The sequence below is a fragment of the Equus asinus genome, chromosome 7, assembly GCF_041296235.1.
Source record: "Equus asinus isolate D_3611 breed Donkey chromosome 7, EquAss-T2T_v2, whole genome shotgun sequence".
Taxonomy (NCBI): Eukaryota; Metazoa; Chordata; class Mammalia; order Perissodactyla; family Equidae; genus Equus; species Equus asinus.
In genome coordinates this window covers 97505517-97533451 of record NC_091796.1, presented here as the reverse complement: position 1 = coordinate 97533451, position 27935 = coordinate 97505517, and the positions used below count along the sequence as shown (strand labels likewise).

The 27935-nt window shown below is 40.2% G+C and overlaps 1 protein-coding gene across 3 annotated transcripts in view; it reads left to right on the top strand.

Annotated features, from left to right (window-relative positions):
• The first annotated feature begins 12955 nt into the window (after positions 1-12955).
• The window catches only part of PPP4R3A (protein phosphatase 4 regulatory subunit 3A), a 37255-nt gene continuing 22275 nt past the window's right edge, over positions 12956-27935 (top strand). For all 3 annotated transcript variants that reach the window (XM_070514207.1, XM_014832083.3, XM_014832082.3), the window contains exons 1-3: positions 12956-13097; positions 23434-23489; positions 26810-26908. In XM_070514207.1, coding sequence (XP_070370308.1) covers positions 12956-13097; positions 23434-23489; positions 26810-26908 — 297 coding nt within the window. The remainder of the gene's footprint in view (positions 13098-23433; positions 23490-26809; positions 26909-27935) is intronic.

Sequence of the window (27935 nt, the reverse complement as noted above, 5' to 3'; positions counted from 1 at the left end):
GGATCTTATCTACTCAGATGGGGACAAGGAGGATGCATAGGAGATTTTGACCTGAAGCTCTTCTCAAAACTCAAGCAAATGTAAATTTGAAAAGAGAGAATCTCTTTTTGTATCACAAACTTTTGGTATTACAAATCAGAATTCTCTTCTTTTCTTTTTTTTTTTTTTTTGAGGAAGATTGGCCCTGAGCTAACATCTGTTGCCAATCTTGCTCTTTTTGCCTGAGGAAGATTGTCACTCAACTAACGTCTGTGCCAATCTTCCTCTATTTTATGTGGGATGCCACCACAGTGTGGCCTGACAAGCAGTGCTGGGTCCTCACACAGGATCCGAACTGGTGAACCCCAGGCGACCAAAGCAGAGTGCACAAACTCAACCATTATGCCACTGGGCTAGCCCCAGAAATCAGAATTCTTAAGAAAAAATCTGAGAAAGAACAGTCTAAGTTCTATTAGAAATATTATTCTTTTCATTCTATAGAAGAGTTCTAGGAAACAATCAAAATCAAAAACATTAAGATCATAAATATCAACTTTCAGTATATAATCCTGCTGGCCTCAGCATAAGCATAACTGTGAGTGAATTTCAGTTTTCTCTTATTTTTAGTTAAAATCTTATATTATAGCTAAATCAAGATTTATCTCTTTATATTTAAAGACTGACTGCATCTAAGAGCTGAATTTAGCCCGACTCTGCTGTGTTAGTCTGAATCCTCCAAAAAGCACACACTAAGAGGGGATTAAACAAGTAAAGATTGTATTAGATGAAACACCTGTGTGAAAGGAAATAGCCAGAATGGCTGGGAGAGGCATCAGTCCAACTCTGAGTGCAGGAAAGGGCGAGAGACGGTCGGGGAGACACATCCTAGACTGTAGCACACTCTAAGGAAGGTTTAACAAAGCCAGTGGGGAGTCCTTGAGCCAAAGTCAGCCTACAGAGGAGCCTGTCTCCCAGGAAGATGTCTGGCTTAGTATCCAGCTGAATGCAGTCATCGGCAGGATGCAGCCTAGGGAGGTATGCTGTACATAAGCACAGTGACGGTCTCAGAGCACAGCAGATGGGGTCTTTGGTGAATTATGTTCTGTAAAAGGAGGTCTGTGAGGCATGTTGTCTGACTGCCACATTTGCCATCAGCTGAGTAATATGGAGGACTAGAGCTATTTGAACACCTAGCAAGGGGAAGCAGACAGGGAAATGGACAAAACTAAGAAAACGTGTACATTGACATTCCCTGAATAATTCCAGTGCCCATCTCCTCTTTCTCCCCATTGCTATAATGACTTCCTTTTAGCTAGTTCTCAAGAATCCTTGCTCTTACTTCTGGGTGCTTGGAATGTAGTACATGAGAGTTTGGGGGATGGGAAACTCTCTTTGCAGCATGCGGATTGAAAGAAGTCTCTGGGTTCTTCTTTGTCCTGTAAATAATATAAATGCTGATGTCATAAATGCTGCTACTTTCTGCTAGCGACTATGAGTGTTTTTTCACAGGCCTCTGAGCAATGCCATTTCAGAGTATCAACAGTTTCTGAGTCACCTTTTGTAACTTAGTTGGAGAAGAGTTCGAAAATGGCTATGGACTAACTTGTTTTACAGAAACCTTGTTTCGAATCTTCATTACTCACCTGTGCATCTTAACCAAAGAAAGCACTCTTTAACACCAATCTCTAAAACAGCGTGAGAGAGGACACTTATTTATCAGACGTGGTAGGGAAAAAGGCAAGGATATATTAGCATTAGTCACTCTTACCCCCAATTTCCCTCCCCTAACCCAAAGCGCTCTCAGGAACTGGGTCTTCTTTTTCAACATGGATGTGCATGGCCCTTTTTCAAGAGAGACAGGATGTTAATCGCCCATTTCAGACCATGATTTAATTCATTCTAGACCTCCATTTTTAGGTGCTTGGCCTGTTCTTACCTAGGAAGTTGGCTTGGGCATGGAGGCATCCACCAAAGCAGCATGATGTAGGCAACCACAGCACCTGCCTCCTGAGTAGACACCGGTCTTATAGTGTTCCACCCTACGGTTTCCTTCCTACCAACACCTGCCATCACAGCAAGGTCTGGTTTTCACTGGTCCTTTCCGAAGGGTGGGGGGTTTCATTCAATGGCGCAAATTCTTTCTCTTGCTTTAGAGTGGGGAAAATGCAAATAGTAGAGATAAAAACATTTTGCCTGGCTAGATTGTATTTACTAGTACCAAAGTACCACAAGCTGTAAGGTAGAGAGTGTTTCAGAAGGGAGGTGAGAGTGAGGGCAGTGAGACCAGCTATAAAGTCTTACTTACTTTATAAGTGTTAAAATATATATATATATATTAAAGTAAATGTTCACAATTTGGGGATTATCTCCGGCAATGCTGCCTGGGTGCAAGCACAGAAAAGGGGGACAGTTGGAATAAACTAAGATTGAGATTTTTTTCAAGTTGGATGAGACAAAAAGACAATAGGGTGATGAAGTTGAAGATATCAGAAAAAGTAAAGCAACAGGTTCAGGAATTTAAGTTAGAAGAGCAAAAATGCGAAGACAGTAGGGGTCTGGCAGATAGGGAAAACATACAGGGAATTTCAATGGGTTCTCAGAGCTGATGTTTTAAGGTTAATTGAATGAGAAAGCTGGAAGGGTAGGTGGTTGCATTCAGAGAAAGTACGGTGACTGGGTTTGTTATTTCAGAGGCAGATTACTTAAAGAGATTGACAAGTTCCAGGATGTAGCCAAGGCAGTAAGTGGCTGGGGTAAAGGATAAGGTTGTTGGAGATATAGAGGTCAAGGACAAGAAACTCAAATACCTATATTGGAATGTTATCTAAAAGGACATGGGAGATACCCAAGATCTTGAGGTAGAAAAGATTTTGAGCAAAGTTCCAAATTTTTCAATGAATGGGGGAAGGAGAGGTGTAATCATGATTACCATGAAATGAAGGTGGTATTATTGGATGGCACGAACCTTGGAAGAGCAAGAGTCTTTACCCATGGGCAGAACCTGACATGGTTAAGGCATTCTAGGAAAAGCAACACCTACTTGGGAGGGCTGCAGGTCAGTGGTATCTTCTGTGCAGTTCCAATGAAAGTAAAGCATCAGTAAACAGGAAGTCGAAGAGTAGAATTGTGTTATTATTTACAAAGAGACACAGTGGAAAGGGCAAGGAGAGTTGGGGGTTATGGGAGACTGAGTCAGGGAAGAGAAACCTATATGGAGCTGAGAGTATGCAGAAGAATAGATAACAGGAAGGCTAACATCTTGAGTGGTGAGCAAGAATAATCCTAATACGGAAGTGTCACATAGTGGATGTGGACAGTTAATCTTATGGATGGAATGAGAGAAAGGGAGTCACTCAGAGTCCAGCTGGGTTTATGGGAGTCAAGTCTTTGTTGGATGAGGAAGCTCTAGTCCCTGTGGAAGGAGTTGGCTACAGAAGGATGGAAGGGAGAGTCTTGGGGCCTAGGGCTACGGGAATACAGGCTTGATAAAGATTACTACCATTATAGTTATTGTTATTGCTGTTGTTGTTGTTATCAAGATACCTCTTCACTGATTGTCCTTCTAGCCCACTAATCAATTAACTTGCCACTCTAAACTGTGAGCATAAAAATGAAAGATCTTAGCAGGGTCTCTACTATAGAATATACAGTCCAAACAAACAAATAGAAAACAGGACCTTGGAGGATACGGAGACTATGCAGAGAGAAGACAAATTTTTTAAATTCTCATTTATGTCCTCAGAAGAGAAGATATTGTATCCGTGAAACAAGAATTCGATGCTATAAAAAAGAATATGCAGAGAACAAGACAACGATAAAAAAGAGCTCTGAGAAACTAAAAACATGTAAGCAGTAGTGAAAAATCCAATAGATGAGCTGGAAGAAAAAGGAGAGGAAACTTCCTGGAAAAACAAAGAAAAATAAAATAGGAGAGGGGCCAGCCCGGTGGCACAGCAGTTAAGTTCGCTTGTTCTGCTTTGGCAGCCAGGGGTTCACCTGTTTGGATCCCGGGTGTGGACATGGCACTGCTCGGCAAGCCATGCTGTGGTAGGCATCCCATATATAAAGTAGAGGAAGTTGGGCACGGATGTTAGCTCAGCACCAGTCTTCCTCAGCAAAAAGAGGAGGATTGGCAGCAGATGTTAGCTCAGGGCTAATCTTCCTCAAAAAAAAAAAAAAAGAAAGAAAGAAAATAGGAGAGAAAAGATAAGAATATTAGAGAAGTGGTTCGGGAAGTCCAAAATCTGAATAATAATATCACTGAAAGAGAGAATAGACAAAATGGAAAAAAGGAAATCATTAATGAAATAATTCAAGAAAAATGATCAGAACTAGAGGATGTGAGTTTCCAAATATAAAGGATCTCACAGGGCCCATAAAAATAGATGAAAACAGACCTGTAGCTCATCATTGGGAAATTTCAGAACACGAGGAACAAAGAGAAGATCCATTCATCTATCAACAAACTTTTGGGTTGTTTCTACCTTTTGCCTATTGTGAATAATGCTGCTGTGAACATGGGTGCATAAATATCTGTTCAAATCCCTGCTTTCAATTCTTTTGGGTATATACCTAGAAGTAGAATTGCTGGATCATATAGTAGTTGTATGTTTAACTTTTCAAGGAATCGACATTCTGTTTTCCATAGCAGCTGGACCATTTTATATTTCCAACAGCAATGCACAACAAGTGTTCCAGTTTCTTCACATCCTGGCCAACATTTGCTATTTTCTGTTTTTTGGACAAATCTGGATGTGAAGTGGTATTTCATTGTGGTTTTGATTTACATTTCCCTAATGATTAGTGATGTTTAGCATCTTTTCATGTCTTTATTGGCCATTTTCATATCTTCTTTGAAGAGATGTCTATTTAAGTCCTTTGCCCATTTTTAAATTGGGTTGTTTGGTTTTTGTTCTTGAGTCTGAGGAGTTCTTCCTATAATCTGGATATTAATCCCTTATCAGATACATGATTTGCAAATATTCTCTTCCATTCTGTGGGTTGCCTTTTCACCCTCTTGATAGTATCCCTTGATGCACAAAAGTTTTTAAATTTCATGAAGTCCAATGGATCTATTTTTTCTTTTGTTTCCTGTGCTTTTCGTGTCATATCCAAGAAATCACTGTCAAATCTAATGCCATGAAGATTTTCTCCTATGTTTTCTTCTAAGAGTTTTATAGTTTTAGTTCTTGTGCTTAGTCTTTGATCCATTTTGAGTTAACTTTTGCATAGATGTATGGTAAGGGATCAACTTCATACTTTTTACATGTGGATATCCAGTTTTCTAGCACTATTTGTTGAAAAAACTGTCCTTTTCCCCCACTGAATGGTCTTGGCATTCTTGTTGAAAATTACTTGATCATATATGCAAGAGTTTATTTCTACGCTCTCTCTTCTATTCCATTGGTCTAGATGTCTCTCTTTATGTCACTACCACACTGTTTTGATTACTGTAGCTTTGTAGTAAGTTTTCAAATAAGGAAAGGTGAGTCTTCCAACTTTATTCTTTCTGAAGACTGTTTTGGCTATTTGAAGTCCCTTGAGCTTAGCATGCATTTTAGGATGGATTTTTCAATTTATGCAAAAAAGGCATTGGGATTTTGATAGGAGTTGCATTGGATCTGTAGACTTTTTTTTTTTTAAAGATTGGCACCTGGGCTAACAACTGTTGCCAATCTTTTTTTTTTTTTTTCCTCCTGCTTTATCTCCCCAAACCGCCCCCCCCCCACCCCGTACATAGTTGTATATCTTAGTTGCAGGTCCTTTTCTAGTTGTGGGATGTGGGATGCCGCCTCAACATGGCCTAACAAGTTGTGCCATGTCCGCGCCCAGGATCCAAACCCTGGGCCCCCGCAGCGGAGCACGTGAACTTAACCACTCGGCCACAGAACCGGCCTCTGTAGATTGTTTTGGATCGTACTGTCACCTTAACAATATTGTGTTCCAATCCATGAACATGGGACGTCTTTCCATTTATTTATGTCTTTTAAAATTCAGCAACATTTTGTAGTTTTCAGTGTACAAGTATATCTTCTCCTTGGCTAAGATTACTCCTATTTCAGTCTTTTTGATGATACTATAAATGGAATTGTTTTCTTGATGTGCAGATTTTTATTGTGTCACTTTTCTGCCCCAGAAGCCTTACATATCTCTCCATTCATTTTCAGAATAATATCCAAACACTTTAGAATGATATTTCAGGTTTTCACAATCTTGCCTCAAACTCCTTTTTCTGCCTAATTTCCTACTTTTCTTCAGTCTGTAGTCTCCAGCCACGCTGATCTGCTTATGGTTTCCTAAATTTCCATACATGTTCATATCTCCTTGCTATTTCTTTCTCTTAATCCTGCAGCCTCAAATGCCTTTTCCCCATTCCCTTGACATCAAACTCTTCAAGTCTCATCCCAATGCTGCCTCTTCTGCAAAACTCTTCTCTGATCCCTGCAATCATCATTTTCATCACAACTTCTGTGTTCATTCAGCATGACTTTTGCCTCAGCTTAACACTTATTTTGTTGCAGCTTAATCCGTGGTCAATTACGGGGTCACCTTCCTAATTAGACAGTTTAGCATTCAGTTCAACAAATATCTACTGAACACTAACCAAATGCCAGGCAATACACGACATTGAGTACACACAAGAATAAGAGCAAGTCTTACCTTCAAGGAGCTTCATAAGCTAGTAGAACAATTAGGCATGTAAATAAACCAATAGTGTACAGGTGATAGTATAAGTATTGAAAGGACATGGGAGTGTTATAAAAGAGGGGATGACTAAGGTTGTTTAGGATGGGAGCTGTCAGGGAAGGCCAAGCACAGTAGATGCTGCCTATGCAGGATTTTAAAGGATACAAGATGTAAAGGACATTCCAGACAGAGGCACTAAACTTGGAGACACAAAACAAAAACTAATGTTTGGAGAACTAGAAGCAGTCAACATCCCTGGAGTGTAAAATCCAAGGGGCAAGTAATAGATTATAAGGTAGAGGCTGACTGTTTTGGCTTTTGATCTTTAGGTAAAATGGGAATCTGTTGAAGGGTTTGTAGCATCTACTGCACATCACTGTTCATAGGGATACATATTTCAAAAACAATTCTGATAGGAGAGCATTCCCTGGATTGGAGTGAAGAAGTGTTTAAACAAATAATTACCCAAATATTTAAGCTGCCCACCTATTCCTTTTAATATACATCATTAGTAAAATAACGACTATTTATCCTGCTTATATTGCCGATGAAAATAATCCATAACCAATCTATAAATGAAAATTTGGGAGAGTCTATTCTGAGCTGAAACCTGAGGACCATGGCCTGGGGCCTTTCCTCCCAAAGGAAGAAAGGACACCAAGGAAGTGAGGTATACAGAGTCGTTATATACCCCCAAACAGGCTGTTTCACATATGATTGAAATGTCCCTCCCACAATAGTCACAAGATTGCCCTGTCGGCACAGCACTTGATGGACACAGCAGGTAGTGGGTCAGCTATCTTGGTGGGCGTAGCAGGAGGCAAGTCTATTGTCTCGAGCTGGGTGGTCACAGGTGAGCTCAGCAATCAATTCCTAGCCTAAGGAAAGATGCTTAATCCTTAAGGGAATGCCAACGTTGGGAGGGGGTGGGAAGCTGCACCTTTATCTCAAGGGCCTTTGCTCTTGCCATAGGGAATATCTAAAGCAGATATACAATGCATGCTCAACAGCCACAGTCAGCCCCTTTTGGAAAGACGAGCTCAGGCCGAATTAGGTTTACACAAAATGGCTTCCTCATATACTCCAATATATCCTATTGCTTGCTGTTTTTATTTGTCAATATCATTATTCACTGGGACACACACACAAATGACTATTTCTAAGACTATGGTGATAGATTTATTATGACAGTTGAACATGAGTAAAGCTCTTGGTTAGTTAATAAAAGTCAAGCAAGATCATAGCTTTTGCTCCTTTTATTATAGGTCTATATTGATGAAGTACCAATTGGGTTTCCAGTAGGAATGCTTATCGCTACTACAACTGTACAAGCTGCCCTTTTAGGAGAGCTTGCATTTAACGCATTTTTGATGCAAAGAAATGTTAAACACATGTTGAATCCATGTAAAAAGATACTCAAGAGAAAGGACAAACTACCTTCCTCTCTTAAGTTTTTTTTTAACAGAAACCTGCACGATGAAAAGAACAGAGAACAAATCACAGCAATTCCACTTGTGCTTTCCATTCCCTATAAGTGTCTAAAAATTCCCAAGCATGCTAGTTGAATGACAGACTTACGGAATTTCTTTTCAATTCAATTTGTTCTTTGTAAATATATTTGCCACTTGTTGTACTTATAGTTAACACCTGAAGAGTTGCTAGTCAGCGTTTTGTGAGAGTTTTTATATTCAAAGAAATGAGTTGTGGGTAGTAGTGAGTTCTAAGCTGGTAAAAGTTTGTTTTTGCTCCAACTTTTAACTAAAATTACCTTCCTTTTCCAATTTGTTCATATTTACATTATATTAAGTGTAGCATAAGAGAAACTAACATTTTCTTTCACAAGGACTACATACCAAATTAAATATTTACATAACTTATGAAAATAGTTTAAAACAAAAAGGGATGATTGCTAGAATATCTTTCTGCTGAGTATTTTTTTATTTTCACCTATTTATATTACATGGTGCTATGTAATAAAAAGCTTATGAATGTCATGAAAATGCTCATGTATGGTCTACTGGCATCTGCCTTTATGGGGAGAATTTAATGATTTCTATTCTTCTTACCATCATTGCTGCACACTTATGGAATGTGAAAGCCAGAAGTGTCTTCAAAATCATCTCATCGGGATTAAAAACTGTGGCCCAAAGAAGTTAAGTGTCTTATCCTAGACCACCAATTTAGTGGCTGGACCAAAATTAGGGCCCAACTCTTCTAACATTCGGTGCTATGCCCTTCCCCCCACAGAGATACCATTATCTTCCCGGTCAAACTGGAAGTCACCTATGTGGATGGAACATTCTGGAGTTGGGCAGTGCACAGTCCAGCATCTTCATCTGTGTTCCCTCCTGGGTTTTTAGTTTAAGGCAGGCAACATTATGAAATGATGACCGCAACATGGATAAAGTTAAGTAACACAGTGTAGGTATAAGTATCGCATAATGAGTTGGCTCGACTGCAAATTTTACAAGTTTATGTTACGCATGTAGGTGAAGGTACAGGGGAAAAGCTCTATGTTTAGAGCACAGGAGGAATCAGTATCTTACTTAGTCCTTACAATGACCTTTGAAGTTAGTATTATTCCTATCTTACAGGTGAGGAAACTGAGGCACAGAGAGGTTAAGAAACTTGCAAATATCACACAGCTATTAAGAGGCAGGACCAGGGTTTACAATCCAACATCCGCACTCTTGACCACTAAGATAATGTATCTCAACCTTTTGTGATTTGTAACCTGCCTTATTGAACTCCATTAGGAATTTTTTTTTTTTGAGGGAGATTAGCCCTGAGCTAACATCTGCTGCCAATCCTCTTCTTTTTGCTGAGGAAGACTGACCCTGAGCTAACATCTGTGCCTATCTTCTTCTACTTTATACATGGGACACCTACCACAGTATGGCTTGCCAAGTGGTACCATGTCTGCACCCCGGATCCGAACCAGCGAACCCCGGGCCGCCAAAGAGGAACATGCGCACTTAATCGCTGCGCCACCGGGGCAGCCCCAAGGAATTTTCTTAAATTATACTACTGTTTGTGCATGGCATATGATTAAGTGATTATAAATTATTTGTTTTCTACGATGGTTAGTTTAGGACAGTTTGGCTAGGCTATAGTACCCAGGTATTCAATCAAACACTAATCTAGGTGTTGCTGTGAGGGTATTTTGTAGACGTAACTTTAAGTAAAAGGGATCACCCTCAGTAATCTGGGTGGGGCTCATCCAATCAGTGGAAAGGCCTTAAAACCAAAACTGAGGTTTCCCTGAGGAAGAAGAAATTCTGTCTGTGAACTGCAGTGTCAGGTCCTGCCCAAGAGTTTCTAGCCTGCTGCTGACCTGCCCTACGTATTTCAGACTTGCCTAGCCAGACCCCATTATCATATAGACAAATTCCTTGAAATCTCTGTGTAGATGCATCCTACTGGTTGTTTCTCTGGCAGAACCCTGACTGATACAACTCAACTGTTATTTAAGATTATATTGAAAAGTTCATTTAAACATAATCGCTAATGTTACTTGTAACATCTATGTAATTTTAAATCTTCTTTCCATTTAATAAATAATTCCTGCTGTTTAACTTATTGTAAAAAGATATTATAAGAAAAAGTATGATTTTTCTTCCCACATAAATTATTTCATGTTTGGCTTGGGGATGAAATAAGTAATAACATGTAAATAAATTTAATGATGTCTTACTGTATCAAAAGTGGACAAAATTGTGGTCACGCTCTAATGCTTGAAATTACTGCATTTTACTTTTTGGAAAAAATAATTGCGGGGCCGGCCCAGTGGCACAGCGGTTAAGTGTGCACGTTCTGCTTTGGGAGCCCGGGGTTCGCAGGGTCAGATCCTGGGTGCGGACATGGCACCGCTTGTCAAGCCATGCTGTGGTAGGCGTTCCACATAGAAAGTAGAGGAAGATGGGCACGGATGTTAGCTCAGTGCCAGTCTGCCTCAGCAAAAAGAGGATTGGCAGCAATTAGCTCAGGGCTAATCTTCCTCAAAAAAGGGAAAAAATAATTGCTTTGTTTTTATAATTTTTCAGTTTTGTTTGTAAATGATAAAGTGTCAGGCTGTTCTTTGCAAGCACCTCTTTGTATTCACGTGGTGGGGAAGGCCCCAACTTCTAATTTTAAAACTGAAAGTCCCACATTCTGGGAAGCCACTCAGCCCTGGTCATGCTGTCAGGGCGGGTATAACTCAGACTACACTGCAGGTTTGCGGTGAGATTCCTGGTAATGTTAAATTAAGCACCGAACCTGCCAAAACGGTTGCCACTAGCCACGTGTGGCCACTGAGCACGTGAAATCTGGCTAGTGCGACTGAGGAACTGATTTTTAAACTTAATTTTAAATTTAAAAATTGATACTTGTTTCGTTTCTGGAAAAATTTTAGGTATGTTTGAAAGAACTTGAGTACTTCAATCTACTTTTTCAGTTGTAAATTTAGTAAATCTAAACACAGATCAGGTATTTTCAATGAAAATTTAGCATCCAAAAGGAAAGAGTGAGTAAAATACACACCGCATTTCGAACTTAGTAAGAAAAAAAGGAAAGTAAAATCCCACTAATAATTTTATATTATTAACCTTTCAAAGATACTACATCCAATAAAGCACATCGTTAAATTTAAGCAGTTTCTTCGTACTTTAAAAAAATGGCTATTATAAAATTTAAAACTACTGTATGGCTCACATTTTATTTGTAGTGGACAGCAATGACCTAGACAGCCTGGCAAATAGTAAAAGCCCCCAAAATGGTGGCTATTATTTGCATGATGGGAATGAGAATGTTATTCCTTGGTGAGGTCTAGCAGCGTTCAACATCTAACGTTGAGAATTACTCATCCGGATTATACAGTATCGGATCTGTTCTTGTAAGCCCCTCAAGTTCTTTCTGGAACATTGAGGGCTAGAAAAATAATAGTTCTGATGAAAGAATGGAGGTAGCTGCTGGACTGTACGGTGAGGTTTCAGACTTGTCACTTTCTGGGCTTGGTCCCAGGTCCAGAAAACGAAAACTGTCCCAAGTTTCTAGACTCGCCGCATCCATGCCCCATGGCACCTCCCAAGACCTGAGGCTGACCTCGCGGCCCAAACCGGTGGCCTTTCCCGTAAGCTTTGCAATTTCACCCAAAGGAGAACCGCCTGAAGTCCGCGAGGCTCCGGAGGCCAGTCCAGCCCCAAAGGCGGCCCGGAGAGGACCCTCCCGGAGGCGGGGGAGCCCAGGCCGAAGCGGCCCGGCGCCTGCAGGGCAGCGGCAGCGGCGGCCGGACTCCAAGCCCCACACGCCAGCGCCCGGCGGCCAGACAGCCGGCCGGCCGGCCTCGGAAGCGGGCTCCACGCCCCTTCCGAATCCCCGAGCGGGGGTGATGACGAACACAGGGCGCGACGGACGCACACGCCGCCCCGCGCTCGCACGACGGTGCGTGGAGGGAGCGCGAGGGAGCCCCGGGCCGTCACCGGCGCGACCAGCGTTCCGCCTCCTCCGCTCCCTGCGTTCCCGCCACCTCGGCAGCTCGGCGCCCGCCTCCCGCCTCCGTCCGAGGCCTCCGCCGCAGCTAGGCTCCCGGCCTCGTTCCTGTCTCTTTAAATGGTGGGGCCAACGGGCCGCCCCTGCAGCTGCTGCCTGGGTGGCCCCGCGCGCCGCTATTGAGGGCGAGCCAAGATGGCGGCGGCTTTGGCTCTGTGAGGAAGACGGAAGAGGCGGCGGCAGCGCCGAAGGGAAAGGCACGTCCAGGAGCCCGGAGCGCTCGGGCGCCGGGGGCTCTCGGAGTCTCCCGTGCAGTGGTGGCAGCGGCAGCAGGCGCAGGCGCCCGTCGGCCTCGGCCGTTGGAAGCGGGGGAGCGAAGCGGAGCCGCGGGCTGCGGCTGCAGGGCCAGGTAGAAGGGAGGAAAACATGGCGGCGGCGGCCTGAGGAGGCGGCGGCGGCGCGGGAAGCGGCTTCGCGGCGGTCATGGCGGAGGCGGGAGCGGAGCAGTGACCGGCGCCCCGACTTCCTCCCGCGGCGGCGCGGGCGGCCGCGAAGCGCTGTGCGGCCCCGTCGGCGGCCGGGCTCGGCGGGCGCGGACAATAGCGCCGAGGAGCGGCGGCGCGGCGAGGCGGCGGCCCAGGGCTCGGGCCCGGAGCGGGCCATGCGGGCGGCGGCGCGGCCCCGCGGCCAGCGGCGGCAGTGAGGCCAGGGGCTCCCCGCTTGCAGGCGTCCTCCCGTCGCGGCGCTCGGCCGCCCGCTCGCCCCGGACTCCCTTCGCGGGCGACTCGGCGGGGCCTGCGCCCCGGCCCCGGGCGGCACGATGACCGACACCCGGCGGCGGGTGAAGGTCTACACGCTCAACGAGGACCGGCAGTGGGACGACCGGGGCACCGGGCATGTGTCGTCCGGCTACGTGGAGCGGCTGAAGGGCATGTCCCTGCTTGTCAGGGCCGAGAGCGACGGTGAGTGGGGCCCCTCGCGGCGGGACCCCCGCTCCCCCACGGCTCCGGGTCGCCTCCCTGGTTCTTGGGGGACCCCTCCCGAAGGACGGAGGGGGCGGCTGCCGCCTCGGGGGAGGGCGGGCCGCCGGCACCCGGTCCCCCCGGAGCTGCGCGGGGAGCGCTTGAAAGGCTTCCTGTTTGCGAGCGCCGGGTCTCATTCGGGTCCGAGCTGTGCCGCCGGGGAGCGTGGCGAGGCCGGGGACCCGGGACCGCGAGTGTGCCTTCGCACTAGAGTGACCTTGAGAAAGGCACTGATTAACCCGATCTCCGGCCTTAGTTCACCCATCTGGAAAGCAGGCACGAAACTTTTCTCGGAGCTTAGAAAGTTCCTGGCTGGGTCGCCCTTCGGAGAACGTTTTGCGGTGCTTTTTCTTCTTTTTTTAAAAAAAACCTCTTCTTTGCTACATCTTTCTGATCCTGTTGCAGGTTGGCAGCACTGGTTCACGGATCTGGCAACTCCACGCTCGGCAGAGAACATAGATCCGTGTTGTTTCCCAGTGTCGGTTGTCTTTTTCACTGTAATGCAGGATTTTGTGTGTAGTTTCACTGTGTAAACTTGTTGTAAGTTGGGAATCATTGTATGCGAGCTTTTTGATTGTTTGAACGTATATTCATAATTTGGTTCAGTTAACAGTGGGGACGATTCATATATTTCGAAAGAGCCCTCAAGGTTCAAAGATCGAGTTGTTTTAAAAATAGGTGTTTCACGTTTTTAAAGATTTATGGGATTGCCACTTCTCTCCGTGGCATACCCTGAATTTCACTTAAAAAGTTCACGTCGGGTAAAACTACTTTCAGATTGTTTTTTCTGTGTTTGAAGACCTGTCTTGTTACATTAGTCTGTAATTTAACAGTAGTTATTTTAGTTTATGATGATTGTAGTTCTGTATCTGAATTATCACAGACTCACTCAGTGAATTTTAATTGGACTCTACGCAGAAGTCCAGTTCCATGAAAAACAAACAAGATTCACTCTTGTGTAATTGAAGACTCTAGGGATGTTGATTTTCAGTTTGAGTTGAAAAATGGTAATTGAGGTATATTGCCCACAGGTTATCTCTATAAGGCCTCCCAAAATAACTTAAACCTGGAGAAAAATTATTTCCTTTTGGAGGCACTTAAAGGGTTTGAATACATTGGGTACATTTTTCTGAGGCATATTATTTGACTCTTAAATTACAAGTTTGAATGTCAAGTGTTAGTGGGTTTGTGTATACGACTATCAAATAGTAACCGAGTAATCTGTACCTCTCTGTATGTTTGGGAAACTTTTTACATAGTGAGTTGGAAAGTGTAGGCTTTGTGTGTAGGTTCATTTAACTTCTTTTGAAATGAAAGCAGGTAGACTTGAGATCAGTTCTTTGAAGTCTCATAATTAAAACATGTAAACCTTCACATCATGTGTTTAATTGAACTTACTATACAAAGTCCTTTATTTAGAGTTTTAAGCATTACGTCTTAATGTCATACTATCACAGGGAATCATACTCTTCTAAAATAGTAATATAGGAATGTTTCTTTCCCATTTTTATTTTTTACCACTTTGGAAATAGCCCCAATGGTTAAAGCAAAATGGCTTTAATTTTTATGTAATGAAAGAGCTGAATAAATTAACTGTGTGCCCTTGTTAAATTTAAGTTGTAAGGAAAACTAAATCCAAAGAGTGGGCTTAGGAAATTCCAGGATACTTCTGAAATATTGTTGTAGATAATCTTTAGTTTGATGATTAATGTTTTTTCTAACAGAAAAACTCCTATTAGAAATAATAGTCAAATAGTTACTGAGTCCCTACCATGTGCCAGAGACTGTTTAGTTGCATCTGGTGGTGTAGGCACTATTATTAGCTGTATTTTACGATGGGGGAAACTGAGGCCCAGAGAGCTAAGTAACTGAAGATCACACAGCTAGGTTACGAAGCACGGTAATTGTTCAGGCTGGGGTGGGGGAAGGGTGTCTGGATTTGAGTGAGATATCTAGCCTGGCTTGGAACTAGGACTGTCAGTTATTTAATTATTATGATTGTGTTTACAGTGTGTTTTAAACTCCCATATTGCTGTCTACTGGCATTTGCTGCTTTATACTTAGACTGAAGGTTTATTTCAAAGAAAATGAAAACAATTTTTAGGCTAAAGATATTTAAAAGTATAGTTTATCTCCAAGCCACACATGGGAGCTTTTGTATTGACTGCTAGTTTGGGTTATCCATTATTGTGTGCATCCTCTATTCTCCTTTATAGGATAATTGAGAATTGCCTTTTTATTGGGATAAGCAAAATGGAAGGTATTTTTGATTTTCCATAAAATGAGTCATGTATCTTGTTAGGGGAACTTACACACTTACCTGAAAATCAGGAAGGCAATTTCTGAATGGAAGTACTTGTGGCTGCCCTGTTAGAGGGCACGTCTGTCTGGGTAAGTACGCCCTTCCCCTCTGAAGCTGGGGCCTGGCACATCTGTAGCCTAGCTTGCCTTGGAAGAGAGAGATATCCCACCGAGCTACTGAGCCCATTTTCTGCATTGCATCCTTATTTGATAGGTTCCTACTGGTAAAATGTGTAGGAACATAGCCTTTTCTTTAATGAAAATAGATTATCTCATTTCTCACATTTGATTGTAGCTGTGTACCTGCAAACTTCCATCTTCCGATAAAGATTACTTAGTATTATTTTTTCTCCTTTCAGCTTATGCTGTACCTGTTAACGTGCTGAAGTTAGGATGATAATGACATCCCTTACATGCTCTCACTTTATGTTCAAGTTGTTCTACTGCTTTTCTCCATTGTGGGTTTTACCACCTCCACCTGCCAATTTTAGGATTGATCAAGTAAAGAAATTAGAATTTCTCTGCACACTGATGACTGTCTTTGAACATAAAAATCATATCCATACTCTATTCTTGATTACTTGCCAGGTATCAAGAATAGTGTTCTATTTGGTTTTTAACATAAGTTTTATAAAGTGTTTTTTACATTTCGGAATAGTTTTATCTGTTATCTGAGTTGCCTGTTTGAGAGTTAGGAAGTTAAGTTCTCACTGTTATTGGAGGCATGAAGAAAATGAGGCGTGGGGACATGTTTTGATCAAGGTAGCACTGCTAGCTGGTGGTAAGAACTGGAATGCTGGGCTTCTGCCTCTTGGTAGAACTTGGTTGTAGGTAGATCTGCCTCTACCCCTGCTGTAGTTACAAAAGGAGGTCTGAACGCTTCCGGTGGGGAGGTCTGTTTTGTTTTCTTTTGGCGGCTGTGGTGAGAGAAATGAGTAGAGATGGCATTAGCTGTTTTATTATTGCTATTCTTATAAATCAGTAAGTAGTATAGAATCTTGCATACAGTAAGCTTTCCAGATTTAGCCAGCAAAAAGAGCTCAGTGTCAGTACTGGGAGAAACATTTCACTTTGAAAAGTGGATTTAAACACTTTGTTTTTTGTGTAGACCTACTTTGTAGAAAATTAATGGGCCTAAGGTAACTGGACCCTTATTTATCATCTGTTGCATGTGATTACTTCTGAATTTTTAGGGCCATCGGCTACATTGGGTATAGCTGATGGGGCTGGAGTGTACTGAAAGCTTGACCACAGGTGTGGAACCTTTTAATGTAATTTTTTCCCCATGAGTCTTCATTTGAGTTTTTAAATGCCATGTGTAATCTCTGGGCCACAAAATTGGAAGAGACTTGGAACACAGAACTGCTCTTGTTTGAAAGCATACTCCAGTCTCCTATCCGGATGAGATTTTGGACTCCCGTTTTCTCATTTTTGATGGCATTTTCTTCCTACTAATGAAGCGTGCACCTAAGCCCCTGCCCCTAGCCTTGAGCCTTCAACCTAGAGGTTAAACTGTCGAGAGTGACAGAGCTGGAGCTATTCTTTCTGAAATCTTTAAGTATTATCCAAATGTGAACTAAGTCCTTGACCTGTTTCTTAACCCGGAACCAGATACTCCCATACTACCTGAATCTGGTTGGTTGGTTGGTTGATATTGAAAATAGAGCCATAAAAGTTACAGAAACTTTCTATATCTCATTTCTCCAGTGAAAGGAAATGATATCTAAACAAGTGAATTTTCCAATTAAATAAAACTGTGTACCAGAAGAGTAAAAATCTCGACAATTTTCATGGACTGTTTCCTAAATATTATATACTAGAATGTTTTTTAAGCAGTGTAATGAACCTGTGTTGGTTAACCTTTCATTTGTAATGTTGGTCTGGATCATCATCATCAATACTAATTTTCCTGCTATTCAACAGTACAGTGATGCTAGTTAAATGATATTCTGATCATGACCTAAAAAAAGAAATATTGAGTGCTGGTTATGTGCAGATACTGGGTAGGCATTTTAATATAAATTTTCAGTTAATACTTACAGCAACCCTATGAGATGATATTTTTTCTAACCATAAGTCTTGGTGTATTGATTCTTTGAATGGATAGTTTAGTTTTTGTGGTCTTTTTTCATGTATCCAGCCAGAAATCTAGATTTTCTTAAATGTAAAGTCTTTCCATTTTAAAGTATTTGCATGAATTCAGTGTATGAATATGTTTGTTAGACTAGGAATCAAAATCTGATGCCCATTTCTCACCCATGTATCTAGGCTGCAGGCACTAATTTTGACTCCTCTGATTTAAACTCTCTTCTAACGATAACTTCACTGCACCACCGACAACCCTCACCTCCCTCCCTGGAGGGGTTTTGGTTTTGATAGAGGTGTGTTGGGGATTGGCAGCAGGATACAAGAAGAGCCCTCACGTTTCATTTTACAGGAAGAATCAAGATGTCATGCAGCAGGGAGGGAATATTTTTAATGACCTAATTATTTATACTCGTAATTGTACTATTTTATTATCACTTTTTCTTGCTATCAGTGTTTGATAGCTTCTACCTGCAGTTCTCTTGTGATGTTCTGAGTGGCATCTCCTCTCCCATACCGTTGTTTCCCTATTTCCTGAGTGTACAGACCTCCTTTTTATCAGTATATTTGGGGTATCTATTTGTGTCAGGGTACACAGATCTATCTCATTTAAAAGTGGCATACTATTCACTGTATATATTTAATTCACTCTAGACTGTTGGTGGCATAGAGTAGTTATTTCTCAAACTTTTTTCCTAGGATACCTTTATCTTCTTAAGATTGAGGATCCCCAAAACTTTTGTTTATGTGGGTTGTACCTATTGATAATTAGTATATTAGAAATTACAACAAAGACTTTAAAAGGCTTTTCTAAAACAGGAATTTAGTGAGAAGAGTGTCATTGTTTTAGATTTTTATAAATCTTCTTAATGTCTGGTTTAATTTTTTAATAAAGTAGGATTCTCATCGGCTTCTGCATTCAATCTGTTGCAATGTCAGTGTAGACATTGTGAGAGAAATAAGAGTGAAAAGGCAAATAACCTCTTAGTAATATTATGAAAACAGTTTTGATTTTCCATACCCCTGGAGCTTCCCACACTTTGAGAACAGCTGGCATAGAGACTGTTTCTAGTTTTTTTTACCATTAAAAAACTGCCACTGATGTCTTTATTCATGTATTTGGCACCTATGTGAGGATGTAAGATAATTTCCTAGAAGAAGAATTGTTGGACCAAAGAGTACTATGTGTTTAAAAGCTTGGTGTAGGTAAAGATAAATGACCCTCCAAAAAAGTTGTGCTGATTTTCAGTCTTGGTGATAGATAGTAACTGAGAATTAAAAACTCTATTTTTTGAAGAAGTGTATGTGCAAATATGGACTTGTAGACCTATCAGAACTTCCTTGGAAGGGACTCTGAAGAGCATTTACTGTGCACTTACAGTGCTCTTTCATTCCACTGAGGATGGTTGATTTTGCTTAGTGGTTTGAATGATAGATTCTGCGATGACAAATTTAATTGCATGTATTGATGCATTCTCCTTAGCTTGATCACTCTTGATTTTTCTTTGTGTCTCCATGTTTCCTTCTCAGTTGTTCAGGGTGGAAGTGGTAAGACCTTTCTCAAGTCTTGATATTGGGGTTTGCTGTGTAGGCTTATCTTTCTCTGGTCTGTGTGACACAGTGTCTTTTCACATGTGTGAGAAGGAGGTGTCATGGGGAGGGTGAGAGTGAATAATTCTTGGGGGATAAGGGTGTCTATTTCATTGGAGAGGATGAATATGTTTCTCAGATAAGTTGGGGCGGGAGGCTGTCTTGCATATGTGCTTCAGTTATTAAGATATACTCCACCTTCCTCTTATCAAAAGCATGTGTTCCCTTTAATGAGAACCTTCTCTGCCTCCCCTGATGTTGCTTAAGATCTCCTACGAAGGATTGTCATCTTCATTTCTCCCCTGTTGACTGCTACCATGATAAATGCCTCTCACCTACACTTGAACTCTACAGCCCCATTTATACCCACATATTACTAGGATGGAATTACTGTTCCCGGTACTGTAACTATAGCAACTGATACAAATAAACTTGGGGGGAAGGATTGTGTTAATACATATTGACATTCAGCTGGATCTTTTTCAGTTGATTGGAGTAGTCCTCATAGCTTGATCTAATAGAACCTAAGAGATGGGGTGGGGAACCTAATAGATGGAGTAGAAATAAACCGGAAATGTATCTTTTCATTATTATCTCACTTAAGTCCCAAACTGAAAGACTGTTTCCCATCTTCCAGCTTCTACAGCCTACTGATCTCTCTTAGGGAACATGGTATTTGAGGACCAGAGCTGGACTTCCTAAAGTGGCATCTTAGACCAAAGCCATGGGATATGGCTGAAATGGGTTTCAGGAGAGATACTTCCCCCTAACATCTTGAATGGCCCAGAAAAAAAGAAAAACTTCCCAACACCAGAAGCCTCCAGCATGTGCCTAATTCTTGCCTTAGTCAGAGTTTGGGGAGGGAACATTTCAGACTTTCACCTTGTTATTTTTCCTTTCTAATTACCCTGACCATGTAACACCACTGAGAAAGTTTTGAAGCAATGCAGAAGGGTCTGGTACTCGAAAAATAATAGTTAGACCATTGTGGGTTTTTTGTTTTGTTTTAGCAGCTACCAGGTCAGGTCTGTTTCTTGAAAGCACAACTTGAAGTGATAACTCCAGCCCCCCTGTGCCATGTGTTGTTTACCCTTTCTCTTAAACTTTTTAAAAAACTTGTGCAGTACAATACATCAAAAAAGTACACAAATATTCAGCTTGGTGAGTTTTCACAGAATAACCAGCACACAGATGAAGAAACAATGTAACCACCACCCTGGACTCCTCCTCCTTGTCCCTTTTCAGTCATTATCTTCCCTTCTCCCACTCCCCTCCCCACTCCCACAACTGCTAACTTAACCAGTAGCACCATAGATTTTTTCCCACCTTTTGAATTTATATAAATGGAATTATATGGTATATACTTTTGTCTGAGGCTTTCGTTCATGTTTGTATGATTCATAAATGTCGTTGCATTCACAAATGTTTGGTTCAGTCATTAGCATTGCTATATGGTATTCTGTTGTATGCATATTTACACTTTAACTTTTTTTAGTAGCATTCACATGCCATATAATTCATCCAAAGTGTATAATTCAGTGTATTTTAGTATATTGACAGGGTTATGCAACCATTACTGCAATCTAATTTTAGAATATTTTGCCCTTTCTAAAAGAAATCATGTACCCGTTAGCAGTCACTACCCATTCACTTCCCCTACCTCCTAGCCCAAAACAACCACTAATCTACAAATCTTTCTGTAGATTTGCATGTTCTGGACGTTTCATATAAATGCAGTCATACAGTATGTGGTCTTTTGTGACTGGTTTCTTTTGCTTATAATGTTTTCAAGGTTTATCCATGTTATAGCATGTATCAGAACTTCATTTCTTTTTATAGCTTAATAATTCATTTTATTTATCCATTCATCAGCTTTTGGACATCTGGATCATTTCCACATTTTGCTATTATGAATAATGCTGCTGTGTATGAGCATATGTTTTCATTTCTCTTGGGTATATACCTAGGAGTGGAATTGCTGGTAACTCTAACTTTGAGGAACTGCCAAACTGTTTTTCCAAAGTGGATGCCTTTTTATATGCCCACAAGCAAAATATGAGGGTTCCCATTTCTCCACGTGGTTACCAACACTTGTTATTGTCTGTCTTTGATTATAGGCATCCTAGCTAGTGTGAAATGGTTTCTTATTTGTAGTTTTGATTTGCATTTTCTTATTGACTAATGACATTGAACATCTTTTCATATATTTATTGTCTATTTGTATATCTTCTTTGGAGAAATGTCTATTCATATCCATTACCCATTTTTAAATTGCGTTGTCTTGTTATATTGAGTTGTAAGAGTTCTGGATATAAGTTGCTTATCAGATATATGATTTCCAAATAATTTCTCCTGTTTTGTGGGTTGTCTTTTCACATTCTTGATGGTATTATTTGTAGCACAGAAGTTTTTAATTTTGATTATGTCCAGTTGTCATTTATCAATGATAGCCAGTTTTTTTTCTTTTGGGTAGGTTGTGCTTTTGTCCCCTTTAACTTTTTTAAAGAGGCATTCTTACTCAGTTTGATTCTATGGCACTAGACCTCTTGCATCTTCTGAAATATAAAGTAATCCAGTTGTTTCACTCTATCTTATTTATGTAGTTTTCAAGAAATGGCTTGTTTTTGAGGATATGATATATTTCAAAGTAGGTTTTTTGGAATGTATTTTCTCATAGAAAGCATGTTTTGAGTATAATTATATGCTACAACTTGTCTTTAAAAAGTAAGTTTAATCCATAATGTACCTGACATACTCTTTGGTTTCATTGGGAAATAATACAATGCAATTTTTGTTCTAGTAGTTAAAACAATGAAGAAATAATAAAGATAGTTGGAGACTTTTATTAAAGGACTCTAGATACTGAGTTAATTCACTTGCTGTTTTTTCTTGTTATGAATGTATCAATAGACAACTCTTAGTAATTACCAAAATAAAAATCCAATAATTGTGCATAAAGAAAATTGAAGGGGTACTGGAAATTTTATTTTGATTATTCTGGCAAAAGTTGGAAAAAGAGGACGAACATTAAGCAGTTTCCTCTAGAATGTGAGAATATTTGTCTGACCTCAGTGAGCGAAAAATAATGAAAAGAGCCTGAAGAAATGGTTTTGGGGGTATAGGTGGGAAAAAGATGGAGACTGTTTAGTTACCTTAAGTACAGAAAGGATAAGAGACAGATTTGGGGTTGAGCAGTTCACCTATGCTAGACGTAGTGAGAGGATTCAAGTGAAGTGGGAAGCTGTTCACATGCACAGAATGTTTGAAAATTGTCATCACAACTTGGTAAATGCTGATATCTTACTATATTCAGTATCACTTAGCACTGTTATGAGTACATAGTAGTGAATGGTCAGTAAATCACTAACATGGGGACACTATCATAAAATTAGTCAAGAAATTTTAATATAAAAGCAAACTAATTAAATTTGGGACTGTTAAGAGCACCCTTTTCTCAACTGACTAGCCACTATTTGCAATGGGTAAACCAACTGTTAGTGTAACATGAGAAGAAATGAAAGCTTTGGATGAGAGACAGCTGCAGAGAAAACTGCTCCTCGAGCATTTTGGGCCAGAACTTGTCTTTAGATAGCGCGTTGGGGGACAAACTGGAACTGGTTGAGGGGAGAGGTGTAAGTTTAGTCTTAACATTTTATTTAAAAATATATATATATAATTTTATTTTGTCACAAAGCATGAGTCTTATATTAGGGAAAAAACAAATGTGCAGCTTAGCTTGCTGTGAGAAATAAACTGATTATTTGAAGATGGAGTAGTATTTCCTGTATTAAGAAACAGAAATATGAGACTTTTTGAAGGTGAAGCATAATTTGGGGATGTGCTTGGGCAATAGATCATATCCTTGATGTTTTCAGACTTTTGCATTTGAATTCTCATTTTCAGTCTTGAGAGAGAGACCAGATTCTATTATAATGCTTAATTGGCGTGTTTTAAAGTATTTCTCTAAGTAAGGCTGTATATCAGAGATTTAAACCTAGACCACGTGGCTTCATGCTATGCTGTTTCACTACCTTGTGCTGCTCATCAATTGTTAGATTTCTGTTACCATCCGGTCCTCAGTCTTTAGATGATCATGTCTGTCTTGTTAAAAGTAAGCATGTATAAAGCAAGCATTTCTTAGGTTACAAGTTGTTGTATTTAAACTTGTTTTTAAAATAATATCTCCTTAAGTGAAGTTGTATACGCATCAAATGTTCAGAAAAGGTAATGTGTATATGTAAGGGAATATAATTTTGCTGCTTTGCAATTACATGATAGAATGTCTTTTTCTGTTTCCTAGGTTCTCTACTGTTAGAGTCCAAAATAAATCCTAACACTGCATACCAGAAACAACAGGTAAAATTTTGAAGCTGTGTTTTATCTTGCGTATTATCCTCTCAGTTTGGTGATTAAATGAAAATTTACCATCTGACTCCTTAGAATGAAAAATTTAGAGCAGATTGCAACATACTTTGCCAGTCTAATTCCAAAGTAGGATTCCTTCCCATTTCTGTGGTGTGTAAAGCAATCATTTTAAACAAAAAAAAACCTTGCTTAAACTAAGTATATCTTCCAGATAGTCTAGCAGCTGAGCCTTAAAATTCTCAAAAGTTAAAACTAAAACAACACAGTTTTCTTGTTTCTACTGAAAGAAAGAAAAAAGTGACCGCTGATGTGTAATAATCAGCCAGTGACACAACTAAATGGTAGAAACTCCTTCCTTTGCTGTTGTAGATGCTGCTGCCGAAGGAACATTTGTATCCCTGTACGGCAACTCAGTGTACATAAGAATCTGATTTCTTACACAGCCTGAATAGGACCTTAGAATGATGTTAGTTTTTTAAGGCAACTTTCAATTTGAGTGCACGCTCTTTCTTGTACCCTTCTGATGTGCAGGAGATTATTTGAAAGTAAATCTTTCTCTCACTTAGTACCTACTAGCATTATCATCAGATGGTGTTTATTCAGAACACACACACACACACACACACAGTGCTCTACAAAGCCAGTGAAATCACTATTAGTCCCCTCATTGCCCTGAAGGTGCAGATATAAAATAATTTGAAATAAAGAATATTACCAACAGTCATATATATATATATGTTACTTTATAAATACATTGTAAATGCTTTGTTTCATCATTAATCATTAAAATATTATGAGAAGGAAGTCAATATTGGCTTTATTTTGCCCATTAGATGATGCCTAAAGGTTGTGACTTGCTGGCGGTCACACAGGTAGTACATAAAAAAGCTGATAGTAATGCCTAAATTTATTTAATGGTGATTTATTTGTCCAGCAAACATTGGTGTAATATGAAATCATTTCTTGATAGTTTGATGGTCTGTTAATACTTTGTTGCATTTAGGGTTCTTAAGAAAATTTTTAGGTTTGCTTGGAATGGCTGGAGACTAGAGTATTTGGCCTTGCTGTTTTGTACTCAAATACATAAATTCATGTTTTGAGGTTTCAAACTGCTGAAGAGTAAAAGCAATCCTAAGAAAAAGAAAAGATCGAGTCTATTTTGAGGCTAAATCAACAAATCCATATGCCTTAACCTGTAGGTTCTTGGATGATAAGCAAGATGATCTGGTTGAAAATAAGGCTTTTCAAGGAAAACAGAAGGGCAATTCCTAAAAATTTCAAACTTGTAAATTTGTGAAATGGGTAATTAAAAGCATATGTCTAGCTATGCCCTGATTTGAGCTTCCAAATGATTCTCTATATACGTTGTAGCAGAGCAGTTGGCTTACAGTTGTATTAAATCTTTCTTATTACTAATGTGATACTGGTTTTAGACTTGATCCAGTGAGTCTTATATTATCACCAGTTTTCATAACAGTATGTGTTATACTTATTTTAAAGACAAAGAAACTGAGGCTCAGGGAAGTTACCCAACTGACTAATTTCTGGCATGTTGATTTTACAGTGTTAATGTAAATTATTTTGAGCTCGAACAGCTACTCACTGTGGAACAGATTGCCTGCCTGAGATCTATGATCTCTAGAAGTCCTTAAAAATAGTAAAAGGGGGGGTCGGCCTGGTGGCCCAGCAGTTAAATTCGCACGTTCCACTTCTCAGTGGCCCGGGGTTTGCCAGTTCAGATCCCGGGTGCGGACATGGCACCGCTTGGCATGCCATGCTGTGGTAGGTGTCCTGCATATAAAGTAGAGGAAGATGGGCATGGATATTAGCTCAGAGCCAGGCTTCCTCAGCCAAAAAAAAAAGAAAGGACTGGCAGTAGTTAGCTCAGGGCTAATCTTCCTCAAAAAAAAGGAAATAGTAAAAGGGGTCTTTGAGCTCTTTTTTAAAATTCTGAATAAGAACTGTAGATTTATCCTGTTAGTAATGCTGTACAGCCTAATCAAATGATCATTAATTTACTTCTGGCTGGCATCACTTTAGTTCAGTGAGAGACTACTTGTCTCATGATTAACAGTTATATGATTGAATGGCTACAGTTAATATACAGTTTAGCTGACAAATTTTTAAACATGGGATCCATTTGTATACAGTAAGAGGTGTCCTTGGTAGTTAAAAGTATTAGAAGCTGTTGGAGTAGAAACAGATCCTTTAAGGTATCTCAAAAATAATCTAGTCATGTTTCCTCCTCACTTCAGGAACCTTTATCATCCCCATAGATGCTAAGCCAGCCTTTGTGTGGCTCCTTACAGTTACTTCTTAGTCAGGATGAACTATTTTTCTCTTTATATTGTACTCAAATCCATCTAACTCTTAATTCTTCTGTTTGGACCAGCCTGAAAAAATGCTCCCTGATAGTTGTCATGTTGGGCTTCTTTTTTAACATAACTCTCTAGTGCCATTCAACATTTCATATGTAAGACAATTCATAGACTTCTCTCGAGAGGGCTCTTTTTTGAAATGGTTGATTTGAAAGTTTGAAAAGATACCTTAGATCTTAGAAATATTTTTATTATACCATGCATATTGTAGAATGCAGACTATTTTTACTACAGGGAATGTAAAATGGTCTCAGTATTGTTGAGTGTAGTGTCTTGCTGAAATTACATCTTAATAAAAATGGTTAAACTGTTTATTAAACTTACTGTCATTAAAAAAATAAGAATTTGACTGGAAGTAAAAGGATGGTAGGTGGTAGGAGCATCTTGCTTCTTGAACCACGGCACTTTGGTGAAAGTTAAAAAACCTCTGCCCAGATAAATGCTCACATATTACAAATTTAGCCAGTAATTTCAAGGGCTTCATGGGCCTCATGCCCCCCAGGGAAAGAACACTTGATGTTGACAATAGAATGAGCTCTGTTTATTAATCTCATCCTCCTAACATGCCCCAGCTAGTGAATGCTCTGACTTCCTCTTTGGGTATTTTGACTAGAGCATAAAATGTAACTTAATGTGCAAGCATAGGGTTGATATCATGTTTAGTGTGTATCTTTTAGTACATTTAGATTGTGTGCTCATTTTGTAGTGCTCTTCATATATTGGTTAAACTTCTTAAGGAAAACATTGTTTTCATTTTACAGATTGGATAAAGTGAAGTGTAAAAAGGCATTGGTAATGACCAATATTAATGTTGCAAAAAGTAAAAATGAGTACTGTTCTCGATTCCTTGTTGCTTTGTTTATTTGCTTTATACTTTGAAGTAGTTTGTGATATGGTATATTAATCATTCAGATCTTTTTTTTTCCTCTCAAGGACACTTTGATTGTGTGGTCTGAAGCAGAAAATTATGACTTGGCCCTTAGCTTTCAAGAAAAAGCTGGATGTGATGAAATTTGGGAGAAAATATGTCAGGTAACTTTAAAAATTGGAAAATCAACATGCTCTTTTTAAGTATTTTGTTTTTTGCTATGCTTTCAGCTCATGCCCAAGGTTTTAAATAGACAGGCATTTCATGTAGATCTCTTAAGTGCGCTGCTGTCCGTCACTTACAGGACTTAGAAGTCTGTGACTTATCTTGACTTACAGGAAAGTACAAAGTTATTGACACCAAACTATCCAGCCCAGACCTCTGCTGAACACGGAGTTACATGTCCAGCTGCCTGTTAGTGCTCCTCTGTGAGTGCTGACTAGCATCTCACCTTAATAGTCCAAAACCAAACATAATCTCAACCTACATCTGTTCATTCTCTCATCTCAGTAAATGCCATCCAGTTGCTGAAACTAGAAACTTGTGGGTCGTGTTTATCCTTCCTTCATCCCTTATATCCATTCAGTCCCTCGATTATGATAAATCTTAAATCCATTCACTTACCTTCATTTTCAGTGCTATCACAGTTTACTAAGCCACCATGATTTTTTGCCTGGTTTACTGCTTTCATCTTGCCTGGTCTTCCCAAATCTATACCACAGCTAGAGTAATCTTTTTTAAAATGCAACCCTGATCATATCACTCTGTTCAGTATCTTCTTGTGGCTGTTGACTTTCTCTTCAACCTCACTTTGCGTGTTCTCAGTTGGTTCTGAAATTTCCCAGTGACTGTTGTACCTCAGTCTGACGACATAATCTCTACAATCTTTCGTGAATGTGCATTTCTTTATGCACTCTAGTGGCTAGAGCCTCTTATTATGGACTCATTTAGACCATTGCATCCTAAGGACAGTTTCCCTAGCTCCACATTTACTTTAGCTGGAGAATAATCTCAGCAGATTCCTTAATTGAGTGGTTCTCAAAGTGTGGTCCTCAGACCAGCAGCAGGAGCATGACCTGGGAACTGATAGAAATGCAAATTCTGAGATTCCCCATCCCAGATCTACTGAATCTGAAACTGTGAGTAGGTACCAGTAATTACATATTAAGAAGCCCCTTAGGTTAGATTTTG